The sequence below is a fragment of the Drosophila innubila genome, assembly GCF_004354385.1.
Source record: "Drosophila innubila isolate TH190305 chromosome 2R unlocalized genomic scaffold, UK_Dinn_1.0 1_C_2R, whole genome shotgun sequence".
Lineage (NCBI taxonomy): Eukaryota > Metazoa > Arthropoda > Insecta > Diptera > Drosophilidae > Drosophila > Drosophila innubila.
Genome location: NW_022995374.1, coordinates 22382898 through 22402126, shown reverse-complemented (window position 1 = coordinate 22402126; position 19229 = coordinate 22382898). Strand labels below are relative to the sequence as shown.

The 19229-nt window shown below is 43.8% G+C and overlaps 1 protein-coding gene and 8 non-coding genes across 12 annotated transcripts; all 9 read left to right on the top strand.

Annotated features, from left to right (window-relative positions):
• Positions 1-422: 422 nt before the first annotated feature.
• LOC117784846 (helicase domino) lies at positions 423-19090 on the top strand. 4 transcript variants are annotated; one of them, XM_034622686.1, is made up of 15 exons: positions 423-644; positions 1202-1802; positions 1868-2183; positions 2249-2519; positions 3226-3327; positions 4661-5485; positions 5769-7005; positions 7352-7538; positions 8191-8327; positions 8390-8576; positions 8820-10922; positions 11169-11387; positions 14585-14620; positions 14693-17863; positions 17933-19090. In XM_034622686.1, exons 2-15 carry the CDS (start codon positions 1213-1215, stop codon positions 18371-18373), a joined length of 9822 nt encoding a protein of 3273 aa, XP_034478577.1. In that variant the 5' UTR covers positions 423-644; positions 1202-1212; the 3' UTR covers positions 18374-19090. The 4 variants fall into 4 exon arrangements, with proteins under 4 accessions (XP_034478577.1, XP_034478574.1, XP_034478575.1 ...); XM_034622683.1 differs by lacking the exon at positions 3226-3327; XM_034622684.1 differs by lacking the exons at positions 423-644; positions 3226-3327 and adding an exon at positions 679-1005.
• Positions 3877-4006, top strand: LOC117786034. The gene has a single exon (XR_004617566.1). It is a non-coding gene; the product is annotated as a small nucleolar RNA psi28S-3316 (small nucleolar RNA).
• LOC117786035 lies at positions 4031-4164 on the top strand. The gene has a single exon (XR_004617567.1). It is a non-coding gene; the product is annotated as a small nucleolar RNA psi28S-3316 (small nucleolar RNA).
• On the top strand, positions 4197-4344 carry LOC117786031. Its single transcript, XR_004617564.1, has one exon. It is a non-coding gene; the product is annotated as a small nucleolar RNA psi18S-841/snoR66 (small nucleolar RNA).
• On the top strand, positions 5590-5697 carry LOC117786026. Its single transcript, XR_004617559.1, has one exon. It is a non-coding gene; the product is annotated as a small nucleolar RNA Me28S-Am2589 (small nucleolar RNA).
• Positions 7567-7696, top strand: LOC117786033. Its single transcript, XR_004617565.1, has one exon. It is a non-coding gene; the product is annotated as a small nucleolar RNA psi28S-3316 (small nucleolar RNA).
• On the top strand, positions 7721-7854 carry LOC117786036. The gene has a single exon (XR_004617568.1). It is a non-coding gene; the product is annotated as a small nucleolar RNA psi28S-3316 (small nucleolar RNA).
• LOC117786030 lies at positions 7887-8034 on the top strand. The gene has a single exon (XR_004617563.1). It is a non-coding gene; the product is annotated as a small nucleolar RNA psi18S-841/snoR66 (small nucleolar RNA).
• LOC117786027 lies at positions 8633-8741 on the top strand. The gene has a single exon (XR_004617560.1). It is a non-coding gene; the product is annotated as a small nucleolar RNA Me28S-Am2589 (small nucleolar RNA).
• Positions 19091-19229: the final 139 nt, after the last annotated feature.

Genomic DNA, 19229 nt, shown 5'->3' with positions numbered 1-19229 from the left:
AGCGATAGCTTTCTTTCGGAACGTTGGTTGGTTCACACTGAACTGTACACTGGTTCCAGTGAGAAAAATGGTCGGCGCAAAATTCAGATGTGAACTTAATTTAGTTCTATGGTATCATTTTACAACAAAATGTAAAATGATAACATATTTAATTCGAAATTAGATTAAATAATATTGATAATTTTTACGAAGATGGGAAGCTCGCTATCCTTTGGGGCTAAAAGCTGTTGACTCAAAAAATATATCAGAAGATTCTGCAAAAATGCTTAAATTCTAGCTTCAAAATTAATAAAAATGGGCGAAAACTTTTTGGCAAAAATTTAGTTCTTGGAAAAATGCCAATAAAATGAAAAATGATCTAGATCAGTTTTTTAGTTCTGAAACCGTTCAAATACTTGGCAACTTTTTTCCGCCAAGTGGCAACGTCTTTCAATAAACAGTTAGCTCGACGTCGAACGGTGTGTTTGTTCGCGCACACTTTTCTGCAAAAATATAATTTTAAGTGTAGAAATAGGCGAAAATATTAAGAAAAAATTACATTCGCGATTACAGCACCATTTTCGCAACGCGCCAATACTGTTTTTACGCACGGATGGATAATTGTGATGTGGATATTTTGTGATTAAAAATTTTCCCCATCTGAGGTACGAAAAAAAATGGTTGGAAAAAATGTCCGCCCAACAAAGAACCGACGCCGACGTAGTAGCCGCAGCAGTCATATATATAGGCATCTCGCTCTAGCTCTGGTCATTCGACAAACGTGTTCGAGAAGTGCCGCATCAAAAATTTAAGCAAAGTTAAAAGTTAAATGAGTAGATAAATTATAATTGAAAATATCAAAAATGGCAGTGTGTAAAAATATATTTTCGCAATGCGCGTGTGTGTATAATAAAAGAAAAAAGCGCAGCCATTTGCAATGTAGAGTTGCGTCTTCCATGCATAATGCAGGGCTGCATCTGACCATTGTGATAAGCAGAAAAGATACGCATTTAAATTGCTGAAAATGTGAGAAGTGTAATGATTACGCAGCAGAAATAATTTAAAGATAATTTACTTACATATATACAAGACATTGATGCCATGCCATGTGTTTTATGTACATACATATATTTTAACCAGGGCTGCAAAATGTCGGACGTTAAACGAAAAACGCATGCAAATTTCTGGCAACTATAGTATATTTTTTTCCCGCCATTTTCAGATGTCTCAAACATGAATGAAGGTAATTCAGCAGGAGGGGGGCATGAAGGGCTAAGCCCGGCCCCTCCTGCTGTGTCAGACCGTGTAACGTTACAATCAACGGAAAAATCAGTTACAACGCCAAAATCAACAACAGCCACCACAGCTCACAACAGCAATAAATTAACAGCGGCAGCAACAACGCATCAACTGAAAGCCACCAAACACCAACAACAACAACAGCAGCAGCTGCTCAGTGCGCAGCTGCCTGTGCCGCTGTCGAACTTATCGACAGAGGCAGCGGCAGCAGCAGCAGCAACGCCAGCAGCAGCTTCCTCCACATACTCAGGTCTATCAACAACAGAAGTCCCCCCAACTGATTCAATATCGCCACCGCAAGCCAAGCGTCAGCGATTAGAAGCAGGAGGAGGCGATACCAGCAACAATAATAGCAATATTGTCGGCGCTATTAGTAGTAACATAGTTGGCTCATTGCTGCCGGCGTCTGTTGTGGCCAGCAGCGAATTTGGCGGCGCTAATTCATCCGCGTTGCAAGACTTGAATGCGCTCAGGAAGCGCATACTCCAACAAAAGTATCAAATTTTGCGTAATCTTAAGGAAAGGTATATATGCTTAGTCTTGACATTTCCGTGAGAAAGTTGCTTACATTTTGTTTCGCATTTCGCAGACATCTTGAAAATGTGTCCGAATACTTTTATTTACAAAACGGTGGCAGTATGATGGACTACCCCGCGTGGCGTAAGAAGACACCAACACCGCAGTTCATCAGCTATAGCAATGCGAATCGTATCGAGCAGCTGATACTCGAGGAGAAGCCAACTACATCCGCCGCCGCAGCAGCAGCCGCTGTGGCCCAAACACATAGAACAACACAACAGCAGCCAACAGAATCGATCGTTAGCAGCAACAGTCCTGCTGCAACTACGACTACTACAGGGACTACGGGCTTACAGTTGGATGCGGATAACAGCACAGTGAAAACGGTAAGCAATAGATCATTCATAATGCTATTATCCATTTCCATTTTAACTAACTTCAATATCTACAGAATACGCAATCTCAATTGCCAACAAAGCTTGGCAGCAACACAACTGCAGCAGCAGCAACAGCCTCAAGTCCAAGCAGAAGTGGCCCAACAACGACTACAACAACAGCAGCAACAACAGCAACAGGACTAGCTTCCACAACCAGCAGTTTAGTGGAATCGAGTGGGAATGCATTGCCACCGGAGGCGGAAATAAAAATACCATCAGTTGGTGCAACACCAGTTGCCGTCTCCACGAAGCTACCCGCCGCCGTGGTACAGTTGTCGCAGCAAGGTAAGCGAAACTCGTTCAAGATTGGGAATCTGTCTTTATCTCTCGTATCTATCTCATTGTTATTATTTTGGGTTTTGTTGTATTTCCGTTTTGTGTTATTTACGTTTCAAAATTATTATTGTACATTACTCAAAAACGAGAAACATGCAAAAAAAAAAGGTCAAATATATTGAAATAATTCTTTAAAAATAAAACTTTGCATACAAATAAGTTAAATTTACTACCAAATACTACCAACTCCCAAATCGCGCCCAAAACAACTGTCTAGCAACTACTTACTAAAGTACCTCGCACGCACTGCACAATACTATTAATAAATTTGCCTTTTCGCAAAAGCAAACAAAATCTAGCAGAAAAACTAAAAATTTCTCCACTAATACGTAATAGAAACAAGCAACAAACACAACACAAACATACACAACACACACACGCAGAGTACTAAAAAAAATATATATATATATTTACATGTATGCATATAATATAATAACTACATATTCAATATTTCACTATACAGTTCATTTATTGTATTGCTGTATATTATTTGATTTAAATATCCCTTTTATCATTTGTTTTTCATTATCATTATTTTTCATTCATTTACAAATCATTCTCCCACTTTTGTTACTGCTGCCCGCTGCCTACAATTCCTCCTAACGCACAACTCTACTCTCTCAACTCACCATCAAATTGTATCGTTATAATATAGGTCACATACCCGGTAGACCTCTAGGAGGTCGTCACGGTATGGTCTTCGGTCAAATACCCGCGCCTCCTGCCGTAGGAAATTCTTCTGTACCTTTGGTGCCAGGTGCTTATCGTTCGCAACAAATCAAAAAAAAAAACCAATAAAAAATATAATTCTCATTTTATTTCTTTACCTTTTAATACTTTTGAGTGGTCTTTGAATATTAAAGCATTTCTTCATTTCATTTATATTTGCCGCAAATTGAAAACGTAGTGCATTATACTTATTCATATTCTATTCATTCGATGTGCCTAAAATATTTTATTTCATTCAAGTTTTATCATTTATATACATTCTTATAGAATTGGTGTTTTCAATTCGATCTTCATTTTTATTGGTAAAATGCTTACTTTGTTTCCCAATTTGTCAAGTTAATTGAATGTACAAAAGCAGATTTAATTTAGTTAGCATAATTATGCATAGAATAGAATTGATCGTTAATTTTTATTTTGTTAAAGTTGCTTTATCAAGGTTTAGTCTTAATTTTTATTTGGTTAAATTGTATGCATAATTAAATATTTAATAAGTTCTTCGGTAAGCCGAAGTTACCTTTGCTGTCTTGCAGTTCTCCCCAATAGAGAGCACTAAGTATTGTCTTTAACGATTTTCCATTGCACCTAAAAGCGTTTTCTTGTAAGCCAATTCCATGCTCTTGAAAATCGTAGCTGTGTGCTAGAGCAAAGCTAAGTTGCAAGTGACTTGAATTGAATCCAAATGAAAGTCCATAACGCTGAGTACATTTCTAGAATAGTTTAAGTAGCTAAGTAGCACCTAAAAGCGTTTTCTTGATCGCTTTTTAAACGCGCCTGAAAATCGTAGCTGTGTGCCAGAGCAATTGTCGCGGTTGCAAGTGACTTGTTGCTGTTTTATTGCTCAAGTCCATTTACACTGTGCTCACTCTAGTATTTTAAGATATTTAATAGATCCTTTTCTGCAAGCGCACTCTGTGTCACGTTGAATTTCGATACCCACATGTGATGACAATTTGTTAACTTGCTAAAATAAACTGATGCTGCGACTTATCCATGTGATCATGTCCTCAAAATAAAATGATTGCATTGAATACGCGCATTACACTCACCTCAGATTATTACAAGAGATTATGACTTAATCTTAAGGGTTAGGAGTTTTGCATGAGTTTGCCATAGATTTTAAGTTTAATTTTTGTTTTAATTGAATAGCAAACAAGTCGAATACATATACTATAATACACAATCTTATTCGCAAGTGTGGTTAAATTAATTGATTGATTCGAACGTTTTTTCATTACTTAACTTGTTGCTTTAATTAATATGGTAGCTTGTGATTGCACTTTTCCAGCATGCGAGTTGGCTAAGAGCTTTCGGCGATTGTTGACCAAATTCTTGACTAATTTTCAAATCGCTTCTTTTCAAAGGTGGCACTCCGTTGGTGCCCTGCAGTAGCTCCGTGGGTTCAACGGCGCAACGTCGCCCAAACTCACAGTCAAATGCAACGGGAGCTGCGACTGGAGTATCAGGAACAACAGCAGCGGCTGGAGGAGCAAGTGCAGCGACACCAACGCCCCTGTACACTGGCGCTGGCGGTTCCAATGGAGCAGCTGCTAGTGGTTCCTTGACGCCATGCACACCTGGCGGTGGCAGTGGCAATCTTTTAAGTCCACTTGCGGCAGGAGGCACTGGGACGCCAAACAGTGCGCAGGAGTTTTCGTTTAAGGCGAAACAGGAGGTTTACGTGATGCAGCGTATATCCGAACTACAGCGAGAGGGATTATGGACTGAGCGGCGTTTGCCCAAGCTGCAAGAACCCAGTCGCCCTAAGGCGCACTGGGACTATCTTTTGGAGGAGATGGTCTGGCTGGCCGCTGATTTTGCGCAGGAGCGTAAATGGAAAAAGAATGCGGCCAAGAAATGTGCCAAAATGGTGCAAAAATATTTCCAGGACAAGGCCAATGCGGCACAGCGAGCAGAGAAGGCCCAGGAGCTCCATCTAAAGCGAGTGGCTTCCTTCATAGCTCGCGAAGTGAAGAGCTTCTGGTCGAATGTGGAAAAACTGGTCGAGTACAAGCACCAAACAAAAATCGAAGAGAAACGAAAACAAGCGCTTGATCAACATCTCAGCTTTATTGTCGATCAGACCGAAAAGTTCTCCCAGCAGCTGGCCGAGGGCATGAACAAAAATGTGCCGGAAACGCCAAGCTTAACCTCCAGTCGCCTCACTTCACCAAAGCGCGAATCAGATGGTGAGTTTACAGTTGAAACATAGCATTTGCCATTATTTTAAATGGTTTAATAAGGTTTTCCTGAAGAGTGTATTAATATACATCTCAGATGGAATACTTATTTGAAGCACCTGATGAGAAACTAGAACTGAAACGTTGTTTTGGTCTATTTTTGAGCACTACGATGTTAATAAAGGATGGTCGCATTTGCGAGGCATTTGTCTGATGCAATTAGATAAACCATTAACATGTTAATGAAATCTATACAACTTGATTTAAAACATGTGTATAATTTTTTCCACAGATGAGTTTCGACCAGAGTCTGGATCGGAGGACGATGAGGAGACAATTGCCAAGGCCGAGGAGGAGGCAGCCGATGTAAATGAGGAAGTCAAGGCATTGGCAAAAGAATCTCAAATGGACTTTGATGATTTCCTCAATGATTTGCCGCCAGGCTATTTAGAAAATCGTGATAAGCTGCTGCTGGAAGAGCAGAGCTCAACGAATGTCGTTGCATCCGCTGCTGATCCTGATGAAAGTGATGATAGTGAGTTCGAGGCGAAGGAAGCCAGCGATGATGATGAGAATACAATAAGCAAGCAGGAGGAAGCCGAACAGGAAATTGATCATCAAAAGGAGATCGATGAACTGGAGGCGGATAATGACTTGTCCGTTGAACAGCTGCTAGAGAAATATAAATCAGGCAAAGTTGAGGATCCACCCAGCGCTAAACGTCGTAAAATGGCTGTGGAGACCTCAGAACAAGACTCGGATGATGATTCGACTGCGATCGAAGACTCAACAGATGGCAGCGAAGTGGAAGCCAGTGATGAAGAAGATGAAGATCTCTCAACCATCAAAACAGATACCGATATGGAAGACACTGAGCAGGATGGTCTCAAGAGTTTGCTAACTGACGCGGATGGTGAAGGCGCTGGAAACCGTACTGCAGCTGCTGGCAGCAAGGATAACAAGGATGACATGCTCAACGATGCTGCAGCGCTTGCCGAAAGTCTCCAGCCCAAGGGCAACACACTATCCTCAACGAATGTCGTCACACCGGTGCCATTCCTGCTAAAGCATACGTTGCGCGAATATCAGCACATTGGACTCGACTGGTTGGTCACCATGAACGAGCGCAAACTCAACGGTATCCTAGCGGATGAGATGGGTCTGGGCAAGACGATACAAACAATAGCTCTACTGGCGCATTTGGCCTGCGCCAGGGGCAATTGGGGACCACATCTAATTGTTGTGCCCTCGTCTGTGATGCTTAACTGGGAAATGGAGTTCAAGAAATGGTGTCCCGGCTTCAAAATACTCACCTATTATGGAACGCAAAAAGAACGCAAGCTTAAGCGTGTGGGCTGGACAAAACCGAATGCTTTTCATGTCTGCATTACATCCTACAAGCTGGTGGTACAGGATCAACAAAGTTTCCGGCGCAAAAAGTGGAAATATCTCATATTAGACGAGGCCCAAAATATTAAGAACTTCAAGTCACAGCGTTGGCAGTTGCTACTCAACTTCTCCACCGAAAGGTTAGTAATTGCAACAATAATTGTAGCTGTAATTGTTTGTAATTGACATTACGCCAGCACCAAAATCAGTAACCATGCGAATGCTAAACTAGCCTGGCGACTACGCTTGGGTGCTAAAATTAAAATACGCTATAATGCCGCATACTATATAAAGAGCATACTAATCCAGCCCTTAGAATGCTTGTGGCCTTGTTTCGAAATATTGTTCTCGTTTATTTAATTAAAATTTAACAATTCAGTATTGATTGATTTTTTAATTGTTTTTAATTAAACCAACAACAACCAATATAATTTATTTTATAAAATCCCTATATCTACTCATCTACTTCTCTCCTATGCTTAACAGACGCCTGTTATTAACTGGCACTCCGCTGCAGAATGATCTAATGGAACTGTGGTCACTAATGCACTTTCTTATGCCGTATGTGTTCTCGTCGCATCGAGAGTTCAAGGAATGGTTCTCCAATCCAATGACTGGAATGATCGAAGGCAACATGGAGTACAACGAAACATTGATTACTCGATTGCATAAGGTAAATACAATGAATATATTTAAGTGGGGGCACCTAAAAGCGTTTTCTTGTAAGCCAATTCCATGCTCTTGAAAATCGTAGCTGTGTGCTAGATCAAAGCTAAGTTGCAAGTGACTTGAATTGAATCCAAATGAAAGTCCATAACGCTGAGTACATTTCTAGAATAGTTTAAGTAGCTAAGTAGCACCTAAAAGCGTTTTCTTGATCGCTTTTTAAACGCGCCTGAAAATCGTAGCTGTGTGCCAGAGCAATTGTCGCGGTTGCAAGTGACTTGTTGCTTTTTTATTGCTCAAATCCATTTACACTGTGCTCACTCTAGTATTTTAAGATATTTAATAGATCCTTTTCTGCAAGCGCACTCTGTGTCACGTTGAATTTCGATACCCACATGTGATGACAATTTGTTAACTTGCTAAAATAAACTGATGCTGCGACTTATCCATGTGATCATGTCCTCAAAATAAAATGATTGCATTGAATACGCGCATTACATTTGATTTACAAATATTAATTTATCAATCGGTTACCTTGCCTAATAAGCTGTAATAAAAATTTTTTTTTTTAAGTTAAATTTATTTAAATTCCAGAAGTATACTAACAATAAGATTATCAAACTTATATTAATAACCATTAACTGATTTATTTTATTCAGGTCATTCGTCCTTTTCTGTTGCGTCGACTTAAAAAGGAGGTGGAAAAGCAAATGCCAAAGAAATACGAACATGTTGTTATGTGCCGTTTGTCCAATCGCCAACGCTATCTGTATGAAGATTTCATGAGCCGTTCCAAGTGAGTTAACCCTTTCCTAGCAGTCTTCATATAATATTAATTAAAATTAATATTCTTAATAGAACCCGCGAAACACTGCAAACTGGAAACTTGCTGAGTGTGATCAACGTACTGATGCAATTGCGGAAGGTGTGCAATCATCCGAATATGTTTGAAGTGCGTCCTACGATATCTCCGTTTCAAATGGAGGGCATTGCATTCCACACGCCGCGTCTAGTCAGCGACATCTTGGAGTATGATCCGTTCACGGTGAGTTTGTGGATGCCACACATAGAAAGAGACTGAAAGAGAGACTTTGATATGTAATTAAAATGATGATAAAATGTCACTGACTATTGCGACTCAATCTATTTTGGAGCGAGTTGCGATTCTTAAAGGATGTTCGCTGTTGCGAGGCATTTGCCTGATTTTAATTCAATACATCTTAGAGTGATTACATTACATTATTAAATATTTGACAAATTGAACTAATTGGGTATTTTTGACTTGCAGCAAATCAATTTGAACACTGTCAACATGTTGCTGCTGCATCTGGAGCAAACGCTGACGGCCTACGTATCGCACAAGTCACGTCTGCTAGCTCCTCCCCGTAAGCTGATTGAGGAAATTGACAGTGCACCACAACCACCTCCACGTTGTCCAAATGGCAAATATCGATTTCACATACGAGTAAAGAGTGCTGAACTCGCGCAGCGCATCAAGTTGCAGGCAGTGCGTGTAGGCGCAAGTCCTGCCATGCGGTTGGAGGGCACAAAAATTGTACCCATGCGTAGCTTGTTGCCCAGCGGGCGGGTGTTGAAACGTGTCAGTGGTACCATCAATCCCATCAATATGGCACTGAAGCCGGTGATAATCAATAGCTTGATGACAACGACAACGACGACGTCGTCAACAACAGCTGGAAGCAGCACTGCGATTAATGTGTTGGGAAATAGCTCGAAACTGTTGAGCACACGTTCGCCCATAAGTGCTCCAACGCCCGCAAAGGTTGCCAAGACAATGCAGGATGGAAAGCCGTTTTTCTACCTAACGCCGGCTACAAGTGCCGGAGGAACGGGAGCGCGTCTTACGTTGACCAGCAAAACAACCGCATCAACTACAGCATTAATTCCAGGCACAACAACAACAACAACGAGTAGCAACTCAGCAGCGCAGATGCAGCAAATTGGCAAGGATCCCATTGTTAAAGATCTGGCCACGCATGTCAAATTGACAGTGCAACGGCAAACTAATGGCAAGTCCCAGGGGGAATCTCCAACGCCCGAGGATGCGGATGATCCTTATCGAGTGCAACAGCTCATCCAGATGCGTAAGGAGCAACGTTTGGCCTCCCTTAAACGTATGGCTGCCATCAATCGTCGTCGCACCGATGCCACGCCCATTTATGGTGCCGATTGCCGTGAAGCCATTGAGCATTGCATGCAGGCGACGCGGACATTGAAGCATTCCACGTGGCAAACGAGAGGCTATGCCAATTGCACCATTGCCATGCGTCAGCATACGGACAACTGGTCACTCAATCTGCTGTTGAAGAACTTTGAGCAACGTTGTGCGGAACTGGCTCCAATTTTTGCCAATTTTGTGATTTTTGTGCCGTCGGTTTGTGCGCCGCGAATTCGTCGCTATGTCCAGAATTTATCATCGACGCATTGGCAAAGCGAGCGGCAGATTGAGGAGACGATAACGAGTTCGCTGTCGCCAAAGCTGACCATGCTGCATCCCATAATCTCGGCGATGAGAACACAATTTCCTGATCCGCGTCTTATTCAATATGATTGCGGAAAACTGCAAACATTGGATCGCCTGCTAAGGCAACTAAAGGCCGAGGGACATCGTGTTTTAATATTTACGCAAATGACTAAAATGTTAGATGTATTGGAGGCTTTCTTGAACTATCATGGACACATTTACCTGCGATTAGACGGTTCCACACGCGTTGAACAGCGTCAGATGCACATGGAGCGTTTCAATGGTGACAAACGAATATTTTGTTTCATTTTGTCCACACGTTCGGGAGGTGTTGGCATCAATTTAACGGGTGCCGATACTGTGATCTTTTATGACTCGGACTGGAATCCCACAATGGATGCCCAAGCGCAAGATCGTTGCCATCGCATAGGACAAACTCGTGATGTACACATTTATCGCTTGGTGTCGGAGAAAACCATCGAGGTGAACATTCTAAAGAAGGCCAACCAGAAACGTATGCTTAGTGACATGGCCATCGAGGGTGGAAACTTTACGACCACATTCTTCAAAAGTTCCACCATCAAAGATCTTTTTACGATGGACCAAGCTCAGGAGCAGGAGGATAGCCAAGAAAAGCCCGAGGAGAAAGACAAGATAATCGCTGCTGAAGTTGAGCCAGTTTTTGAAACGGAGAAGCAATCTCTACGAGCATATGAGCATGCTCTTGCTGCTGCAGAGGACGAACAGGATGTGCAAGCCACAAAGACGGCCAAGGCTGAGGCAGCTGCCGATTTGGCCGAGTTTGACGAGAACATACCCATTGCGGATGAGACAAATGCAGATGGTGGCGCTGCACCCGTTGAACTAAGCAAAGCCGATCTGGAAATGCAAAATCTTGTCAAGCAGGTAAGTTGTCAACACAATTGCTATGTAAGAAATGGGCAGCGTTTGCTTTAAATGATATTAAAGGAGCTTCCTAGTGCTCCTTTCAATTAGCAAACGTTGCCCAGAGAAACTTCAACATGAAGCGGACGTTCAGACATAGTTGAAGCGATCCAACCCACGCTCGATTATATCACTCAACGTCGGACATTATTTATATAATTTAATCCATGTGATTCACTTTTAATGTATACTACATCTTATTTTTAGCTCTCGCCAATTGAACGCTATGCCATGCGCTTTGTGGAAGCCACAGGCGCTGCCTGGACAGCGGAGCAGCTGCGTGCTGCGGAAGCAGAGCTTGAGGCACAGAAGCGAGAGTGGGAGGCGAATCGTTTGGCGGCCATGGAAAAGGAAGAGCAGCTGCTCAAGCAGGAAACGGAAGCCGAGGAGCTGCTGACCTATAGTCGCAAGGATGCCAGCAATCAGGTTAATACCAAACAAGATTCCAATCTAAGCAAACGAGCATCAGGTGTAGGCATTAGGCTAACTAAACATAATAAACGCGATAAACGGTTTAAACAACATGGGGTGGTCAGGGGTCCAGGTTCTGGCTTAAGTAGAAGCATTAGCAACAGGCAAAGATCAACTGTTCAACAGGTTAGTCCAGTACGCACGAGGCATAACAGTCTCAATGTTAGTGCGCCGGCAAAAAGCAGTGGCAACAGCAGCAGTAAAAGATCAACTGCAGTGGCGATAACCGTGCCCGCTAGGCGACAAACTCGTCTACATTCAGTCGCCGTGGTTAATGCTGCTGTCACACCCACACCGCCCACTAGAAAGACAACGCGCACAGCTTTGGCAGCAGCAGGAGGTGCAACAGTCACAACTGAGGAGCGTCCCAAGCGACAGTCGGCAAATATAGCCATGAGCAAGATGATGAAGACACCAGTTAAAGCTGCTGCTACTACTGCAACTTCAACGATAACTTCAAGTTCAGTTAAAATCAATTCCAAGCCTAGGCGCCGAGAGAGCGTTTCCTTAACGACAACGGCGGCTTCTCGACGGAAGCTGCTTGAACGGCGTGCAACGATATCAGCGCCGCTGGCATTGAAGCAGGCCAAGAGCAACAGCAGCGATGTAAGCGGAGATGAGGAGGAGAAGGATGAAGAAGATGTAGATGATGAAGATGACGAAGATGCTGAAAATGCATTTGTTTCTGTGGACAGTGGTGATGATGATAACCAAGATGAAGACACAATAGTCTCTGGTTCAGCATCTGACTCTAGCTCAGCCCAAGAGGACACAACGCAGACAGAGGATGATGAGGAAATGCATGTGGAAAGGTTAGACGAGGATGATGATACGAATGATGACGAAGATAATGATGATGATGTTAATGCCAATGTTGACTCTGATGCCGATGTCGATGTGGACACGCAATCAAATTCGAGCTATGCCACGGCAGGCGAAGATGGCAACAGTTTGGACGGTTGGAATGCGCATAATCAGGTGCAAGATACCACAATGACTAGTTCCACATATTATAATGTGTCTGAGGAGTCGGACACTGATGATCCCAACGATCCCCTGTCGCTGGCAAAGGCAGAGGCCAAAACTGAAAGTAAAGAATCGACGCCATCACTTCAACGACAGCGCAGCAACAGCAGTCGCGTCGGTAGCGATGATGCCATTGGACACACACCTCGGACACGTTCACGTGGCTCCGTGAAGATCAATCTGTGGACATTAGATGTGAGTCCGGTGTTAAGCACACAGAAAGGCAGCAGCGCCAGCCGAAATGTAAGGCGGTCAACGCCACGTAACGAATCAACTCTACCCGAATCAAAGTTAAAGACACGACCTCGATCACAAGCTGGCAACAGTCGTCTGGTCAAGAAGGCCGATGAGAGCCAAACAACAACATTAAATCGTTGGATAACCAAAACTCCTCGTGTCTGTCTACGATCCACTTCAGTCGTAAGTGGAGGAACGCCTCACAGTGTCAACACCTCGGCAACAACAGTAGCGATTACGCCTTCAGGCGCCAATTCAAATGGTGCCAGCAGCAACAGGTGATATTAAAGTGACGATAATATCAATCAGTATTAACTAGAAAGTCTCTGGTACAAATATCTGCTGAAGCTTTAAAGCTGCGTGCGTTGTGTGCTTTTTAAAGGGTGTCCCGTTGTGTGGTGTGTTGTGAAGCTGCTTTAGATTTAAAGTACGAGTATTTTATAGACTGTAACGAGTTTCCTTTTAAGTTAGTTAGGTGGCATAATCAATGCTAGGCAGTGAGAATGAGAATTAAAAACGTATAGAATAACAAATTGTGTTTAGAACAAAACGCAAGAAGGGCAGCAACAAAAATGAATAAATTTATAACCCAATGACACTAGCTTAAAGTGACACAACATGTGAGAGATTAAAAAAAGGAAGACAAGTCTATAGTCAAGCTAATGAAAAGTTGATTTCAAGCGAGCTTAAGTTTAACAATAAAGCTTTGCGAAATCTTTAATGTGCTTGCAAAGCTCTATGCACACAATACTGATATTTAATAAAGATTATTTAATTTAAGTGACACTTTAAGCTGGGTTCGTTGGCATCTCAACGAGCTAGGCCAATTGAGAGAGGGCGAGTGACATGTGATTGCTGCTGCCCCCAAGAGCACTAAATAGTTAAGAACACGATCCCAGATTGTATATAGATATACACACACATAGACACACAGATATCATCAGAATATAGTTTATAGACTTTATAAATGTAAGCAAAGTGCGGACATCTTAAAAATTAACTAAACATCCATTTGTATTATTATTAATTTCGTTGTGAAAAAATTCTGTTCTCGATCTAAGTCTTCAATAACACTCTCAACTGCGCCTTAGTTCGTAAGTCTTTAGGTAACTCTAAACTCTATGGTATATGTTAAATATTTTTGCATTCGATAATTTATTTTGTATTCTAAAAAAAAAAACAAACAAACCTAAACAATCTTAGCATTAACAACAACAATCTAAAGACTTTAAGCATATAGATTGACTAACAAATAAAACAGAAGAATCGATTCGATATGCTTTATAAAAAAAGAAAACAAGAAAAGAAATTTAAAAGACGTTGTGGTTTTTATTTACGGACAAATTTCGTGCGTGTATGAAAGATTTTTTTTTAGAAGACAATTTGACAAAGTTGGAAAAGAATAAGCGGAAATCAAAATATTCATTCATATTATTTTCTGTGTTAACGAATGTAGAATTCTGTTTTGGTGTCGACAACGAATAAAAAGAAGGAATAATTTAATTTGTATGATATGTTTTATATATCCAACTCGTTGTATGCTCGTTGGTTTATTTGTTGGCCCGTCCTTAACCCATGATCCCCATCCCCCAACCCAAACGCTCAATCCTTCACATCGATTTCCGTGTATAGAAGTTCCATAGACTTTGCCAATTGTTCTTCAGCGCCGTACGAAATGTTTCCGGGAATAAAGAAAAAGCTACAACGTTAAATCAATAATAACGTAGATTGTTAGACAGGTGTGATACGATAGTAAATAAGCTGTAAGCCAATAAACACCACCACCAAAACAGAGTTACTTCATCCGATACGAAAATAATATAATGGAACGTTTATTCTTTTCTTTAACTTTGCTCGGCTCGTCATGTCTCTTCACGCACTCGACACAGGTCTGGATATCGCGCAATTGTATGGAGGAAATGCCGGTAAGTGGAGCAAATTGATTCCAAAGCATTCCAAACATGATTCATATTGACCTTTTTGCTATCCTTTATTAGATGTGGTGTCCTCCAACTCCGCCACAGGATAACAATGATATCTACATTGATCACTCGCTGTCGTTTATATACGATCTGGAGCCAATACCGGAAACGGACCTACCACCTGTCTATGTCCGTCGGGAGCTGAAACGATCCCGAACCGATGCCGGCTTCGATGGCAGTCGGAGACCCAATAAAATGCGACGAGAGGACAACTATGTGCCGCCACGTTCGCTGTTTGATCGACCGACTGCACAGTTGGCGCGTCTACGGCGTGAGCTGAAGAATCAACGTTTCCGGGGCAGCTTTAAGCCCAATTCAATGATACCGGGCTTGAAGCCACAGATACCGCCAAAGCCGTTAACTGAACCCGAGGCAATGAGCGAGTGGTGTGTGTTTGAGGACATGGCCATATTGCATGTCCTCATCAATTTGCAGGGACTGCCGTGCAGTCTTATGCTCTTGTCGCCGGGACAGACGCCCAACTGGGATTTGGTCTCGGAACTCGTCAACTTTTGCTCAAAAACGTATCGTTCGGCCAGGCAGTGTCGCTGGCGTTACGAGACGCACATCCAGCCACGTGAGGAGGGCAAAGTGGTTGAGAGTCCCAAGAAGCAAAAGAAATTAAAGCCCATATTGCGCACCGAATACATGAAGAGTCCACTGCGCTACCTGCGAACTACACAGCTCTATGCCAGCGATAACAATGCCTCGTTTTATAAGGTGATGCGTCAGCGCTTTGATACCATCAAGACGGCATATTTGAAGAAGGCGCCGCCGCCGAAGCGTCAGTTTAATGCGCCCAGCTTGATGAATCCCAAGCATATGGGAGTGCTTCAGAAGTTTGGCATTACCAATTATGATCAGCCAGTGTCGCCTAGCAATATTGCCGATATGATGAAAGCCAACAAGATGCGTGATAAGCAACGGGGACAAATGCCGCCCATGCAACAACAACAACAGCAGCAGCAGCAATCGGTGCAGCAACATCAGCAACCAATGCAACAGCAACAACAACAGCAGCAACAAGTGCAACAGCAAGTACAGCAGCAGCAGCATCATCAGCAGCAGCAGCAACAACAACAACAGCAGCAGCAGCAGCAGCTGCAAACAGTTGCCAACGTTCAGCAATCTGTGGAATTGGTGCCGAGCACAACGGCAACAACAGTTACTATGCCCGCTGGCAACACAGGACAACTGCAGCAGCTGCAGATACAGCACTTGACCAGCGCCAATGTGGCCCCTACACAACAAACGGCCATATTGCTGCATCAGCCACAGCAACAACAGCAGCAAATGCGCACGCAAACAACAACCCAACAGCTGGTCAAAACAATTATGGGCACCACTGCCAATCTGACAGCTGGTCAACTGCAGCAGTTGGCCCAGCAAACGTCAGCCAATGCAGGTGGCAATGTTCAGTTGCAGACGGTGCCACAAGGCGGTCAGTCGAGTGTCAGTGTGGTGTTGACCACGCCTGTGCAATCGCTGCCAATTGCAACGCATAGCAATGTCAATGCGACGTCAACAGCACAGATTGTCTCGATATCCTCGCAGACAACGCTGCCTGTGAATAGCGCACCACAGCTGGGTAGCATTGTGCAGACACAAACGTTGCCGCAGGTGGTTTCTGTTGGTCCCTTGACCACCACAGCAACCAGCCAGCAACAACAGCAGCATCATCAACAACAACAGCAGCAGCAGCAACAACAACAGACAACAACGGGCACTGTGACCACACTGAACACGGCCATGTTGCGGGGCCAGCGTATTGTGTCTGCTGCTGGTGCGGGGGGCAACACGTTGCAGGATGTGGTGTTGCAACAGCGTACAACAGCTGGCGGTCAATCAATTGTATCGATGCCCAGTCTTGGTCAGAGTGTTAGTCCGGCACAATTCCAAGCGCAGCTACGCTTGCAAGCTGTTTCCGGCTCACCAGCGACACAGACAACTCAACTTGTCACCACCAAGGGCATTCCAGTCAGTGCTCTCCAACAGAGTGGCAAGGCGGTGCTACCAGGTACTCAACAGCCTGCGGCGCATATACAACTCTATCGTCAGCGTAATCTCAAGGTGTTGCAGGCCACACAGGCGGCACCTGGAGGCGGAGGTGCGGGCAATCTGAATCCCACAGTTGTGCAAACAGCAGGCGGTGCCTTGGCCACTGGCACCATCATCCAAGCGAGCAATCTCATGCAAACGACCACACATGTTACCAGTCAGAAGGTGGCGGTTACGGGTATGCCCGGTGCAACTACTGTGCAGGGTGGCAATGTGGTTAGCTCGGTGCAGATGCACGGACAGGCTCGTACGCAGTTCATCAAGCAAATGGCGGCTGGTAAGCAGGGTCTACAGCGTCAGGTGCTGGCCACCGACGGCAGTGGCAGCGGGAATAGTGGAACTGGTGCTGGCGACATGCTGCTCGTCAAGCGGCATAACATTTTGGCTGCCCAGAAGGCGCAACAGGCAACAGGTCCGCTGTTTACCACCACAACCAGTGGCACTGGCGGCACACAGCAACAACAACAACAACAACAGCTGCCTGTGGCAGGCATTGGGCAACAGCAACAACAGCAACCGCAACAAGTAACGCAACAACAAATTGCCTCATTGGTTAAGGCATCCACGGCAGCAGCGGCAAGTGGCAGCAGTGTCAGTGCCGGTGGCGTCACGGTCTCAGCCACAGGTCCGCCTACAGTGCAAGGGGGCAGCGTTACTCTGCCCATGCCACCGCAGCTGAAGCCGTGCAGCAGTCAAATTAAGGTTGCAACGCTCAGTCAAATGCGGCAAATGCACCATCAGTTGGGCGTGCCTCGTAAGATCAGTCGCATGACGCAGCTGGTCAGTGCATCCGGTCAGCCAACAGCTACCAATATTGTAGCCACAACGACGGGGCCACAGCAGCAGACGCCAGGCGGTGTCACCGTTTCCCCGGCAGCTCAACAACAACAGCAGCAACAGCAGCAACAACAACAACAACAGAAGGCAACAGGCGGCGGTGGCAGTGTGCAGGCGCAACTTTTGCACATACAAAACACCAAAGCACTGCCCAATTCGGTGACTGTGCAACAAATCCAACAGGTGATGCGCAGCGGTCAGCAAACGGGACTGGTGCTCGGCAAGACGAGTGTCGGCCGTGTCATACCCGTTTCGGTGGCCTCACAGGCAACTCAGCGTCAGACCATTCAGGTAAAAAATGACTAGAAACAATTAAAGCTCTAATGGCAATTATTAAATAAACATTTTTACACATTATAGGTGGTTTCTGCTGCTTCGGCACAGGCTCTAGCAGCTGGTAATCTGCGTACTGGTCAAAGTATTGCCAGCGCTCTGAAGGTGGCTTCGGGCGGTGGCCAGACGACGCAGCAGACATTGATTGCGGCACTGCAGCATAATCAGCGTCAGAATGCCAGCCCTGTACGCCTGCAAACAACAGCCGGTGGCAATTTGCTAGCTGTGGTGCAGCAGCAACAACAACAACAACAGCAGCAACAACACACAAGCATGGCTGGACCTACACCTGGTTCGGCAGAGGTGATGACCATAACCCAGACAACAGCGCAATTGCCAACTGTTGGCAGTCTGCAGCAGCAGCAACAACAACAGCAGCAGCAGCAACAACAACAACAACAGCCGACCACGCAACAGGTACGAACGCTGGTGAAGAAAAAGATCATGATCAGAAGCGAAAAAGAATAACATTTAGCGAATCGTACAAGAGCGGGCGCTCCAAGGCCCCGCAATCGGCGTACCATCATTTCCTCCACAACAACCACCACCACCACCACGAACATGACCACCTTCACAAACACCGCTACCGTCACCACCACAAGCACTACAGCAACAAACACAATTACAAGCACCACCACAACCACCACAACAACTAAATGCATTGTCGCTACAATTACAGTGGGAAACAGTTTCGATTCAAATGTGTGACATATTCCAAATTATTGAAAGCTCTTCTCATTTCAATATCATGCATTATACAATTTGTGTCCGTCAATCAGTCAGTCAATCAATCATTTGCTTCAATTGTACTTAAAAACCTTTTGTTTCGATTGGTTTTTACAGCCATGAACGGCGCTCGACTTGTGCCAGGAACAGGATTTAAATGATGATGTTGATGTTGATGCTGATGTTGTGTGAAAGGCGTGGCAGCACACACACACACTCAGAAACACACACACACACACATATATATATATATAAATATATACAGAGGTAGCTTAATGCTGCCGTTGTAATTATATAAATAATAAATAAAGTGTCTAGCTTATAGTGGTATTACTTAATTATACAGCTAAGCACTGGGAAACGCATCGGTACATCGTAATGCTTAAGTTTTCCCTAGACGCACTATGTAAATTTGGTAACTTTTAGATCTATATTAAACTATTACTTTTAGAATTAGAACTACAAACTTTTCATATAGCTAAGTACATATATAACTTATGATTTAGTATAATTAAAAAATATATAATAAAAATTCAAGTATTATGATGATTATACAAATGCTTTTGAATGTTATTTTTGCAACCCTTAAAGAGGAATG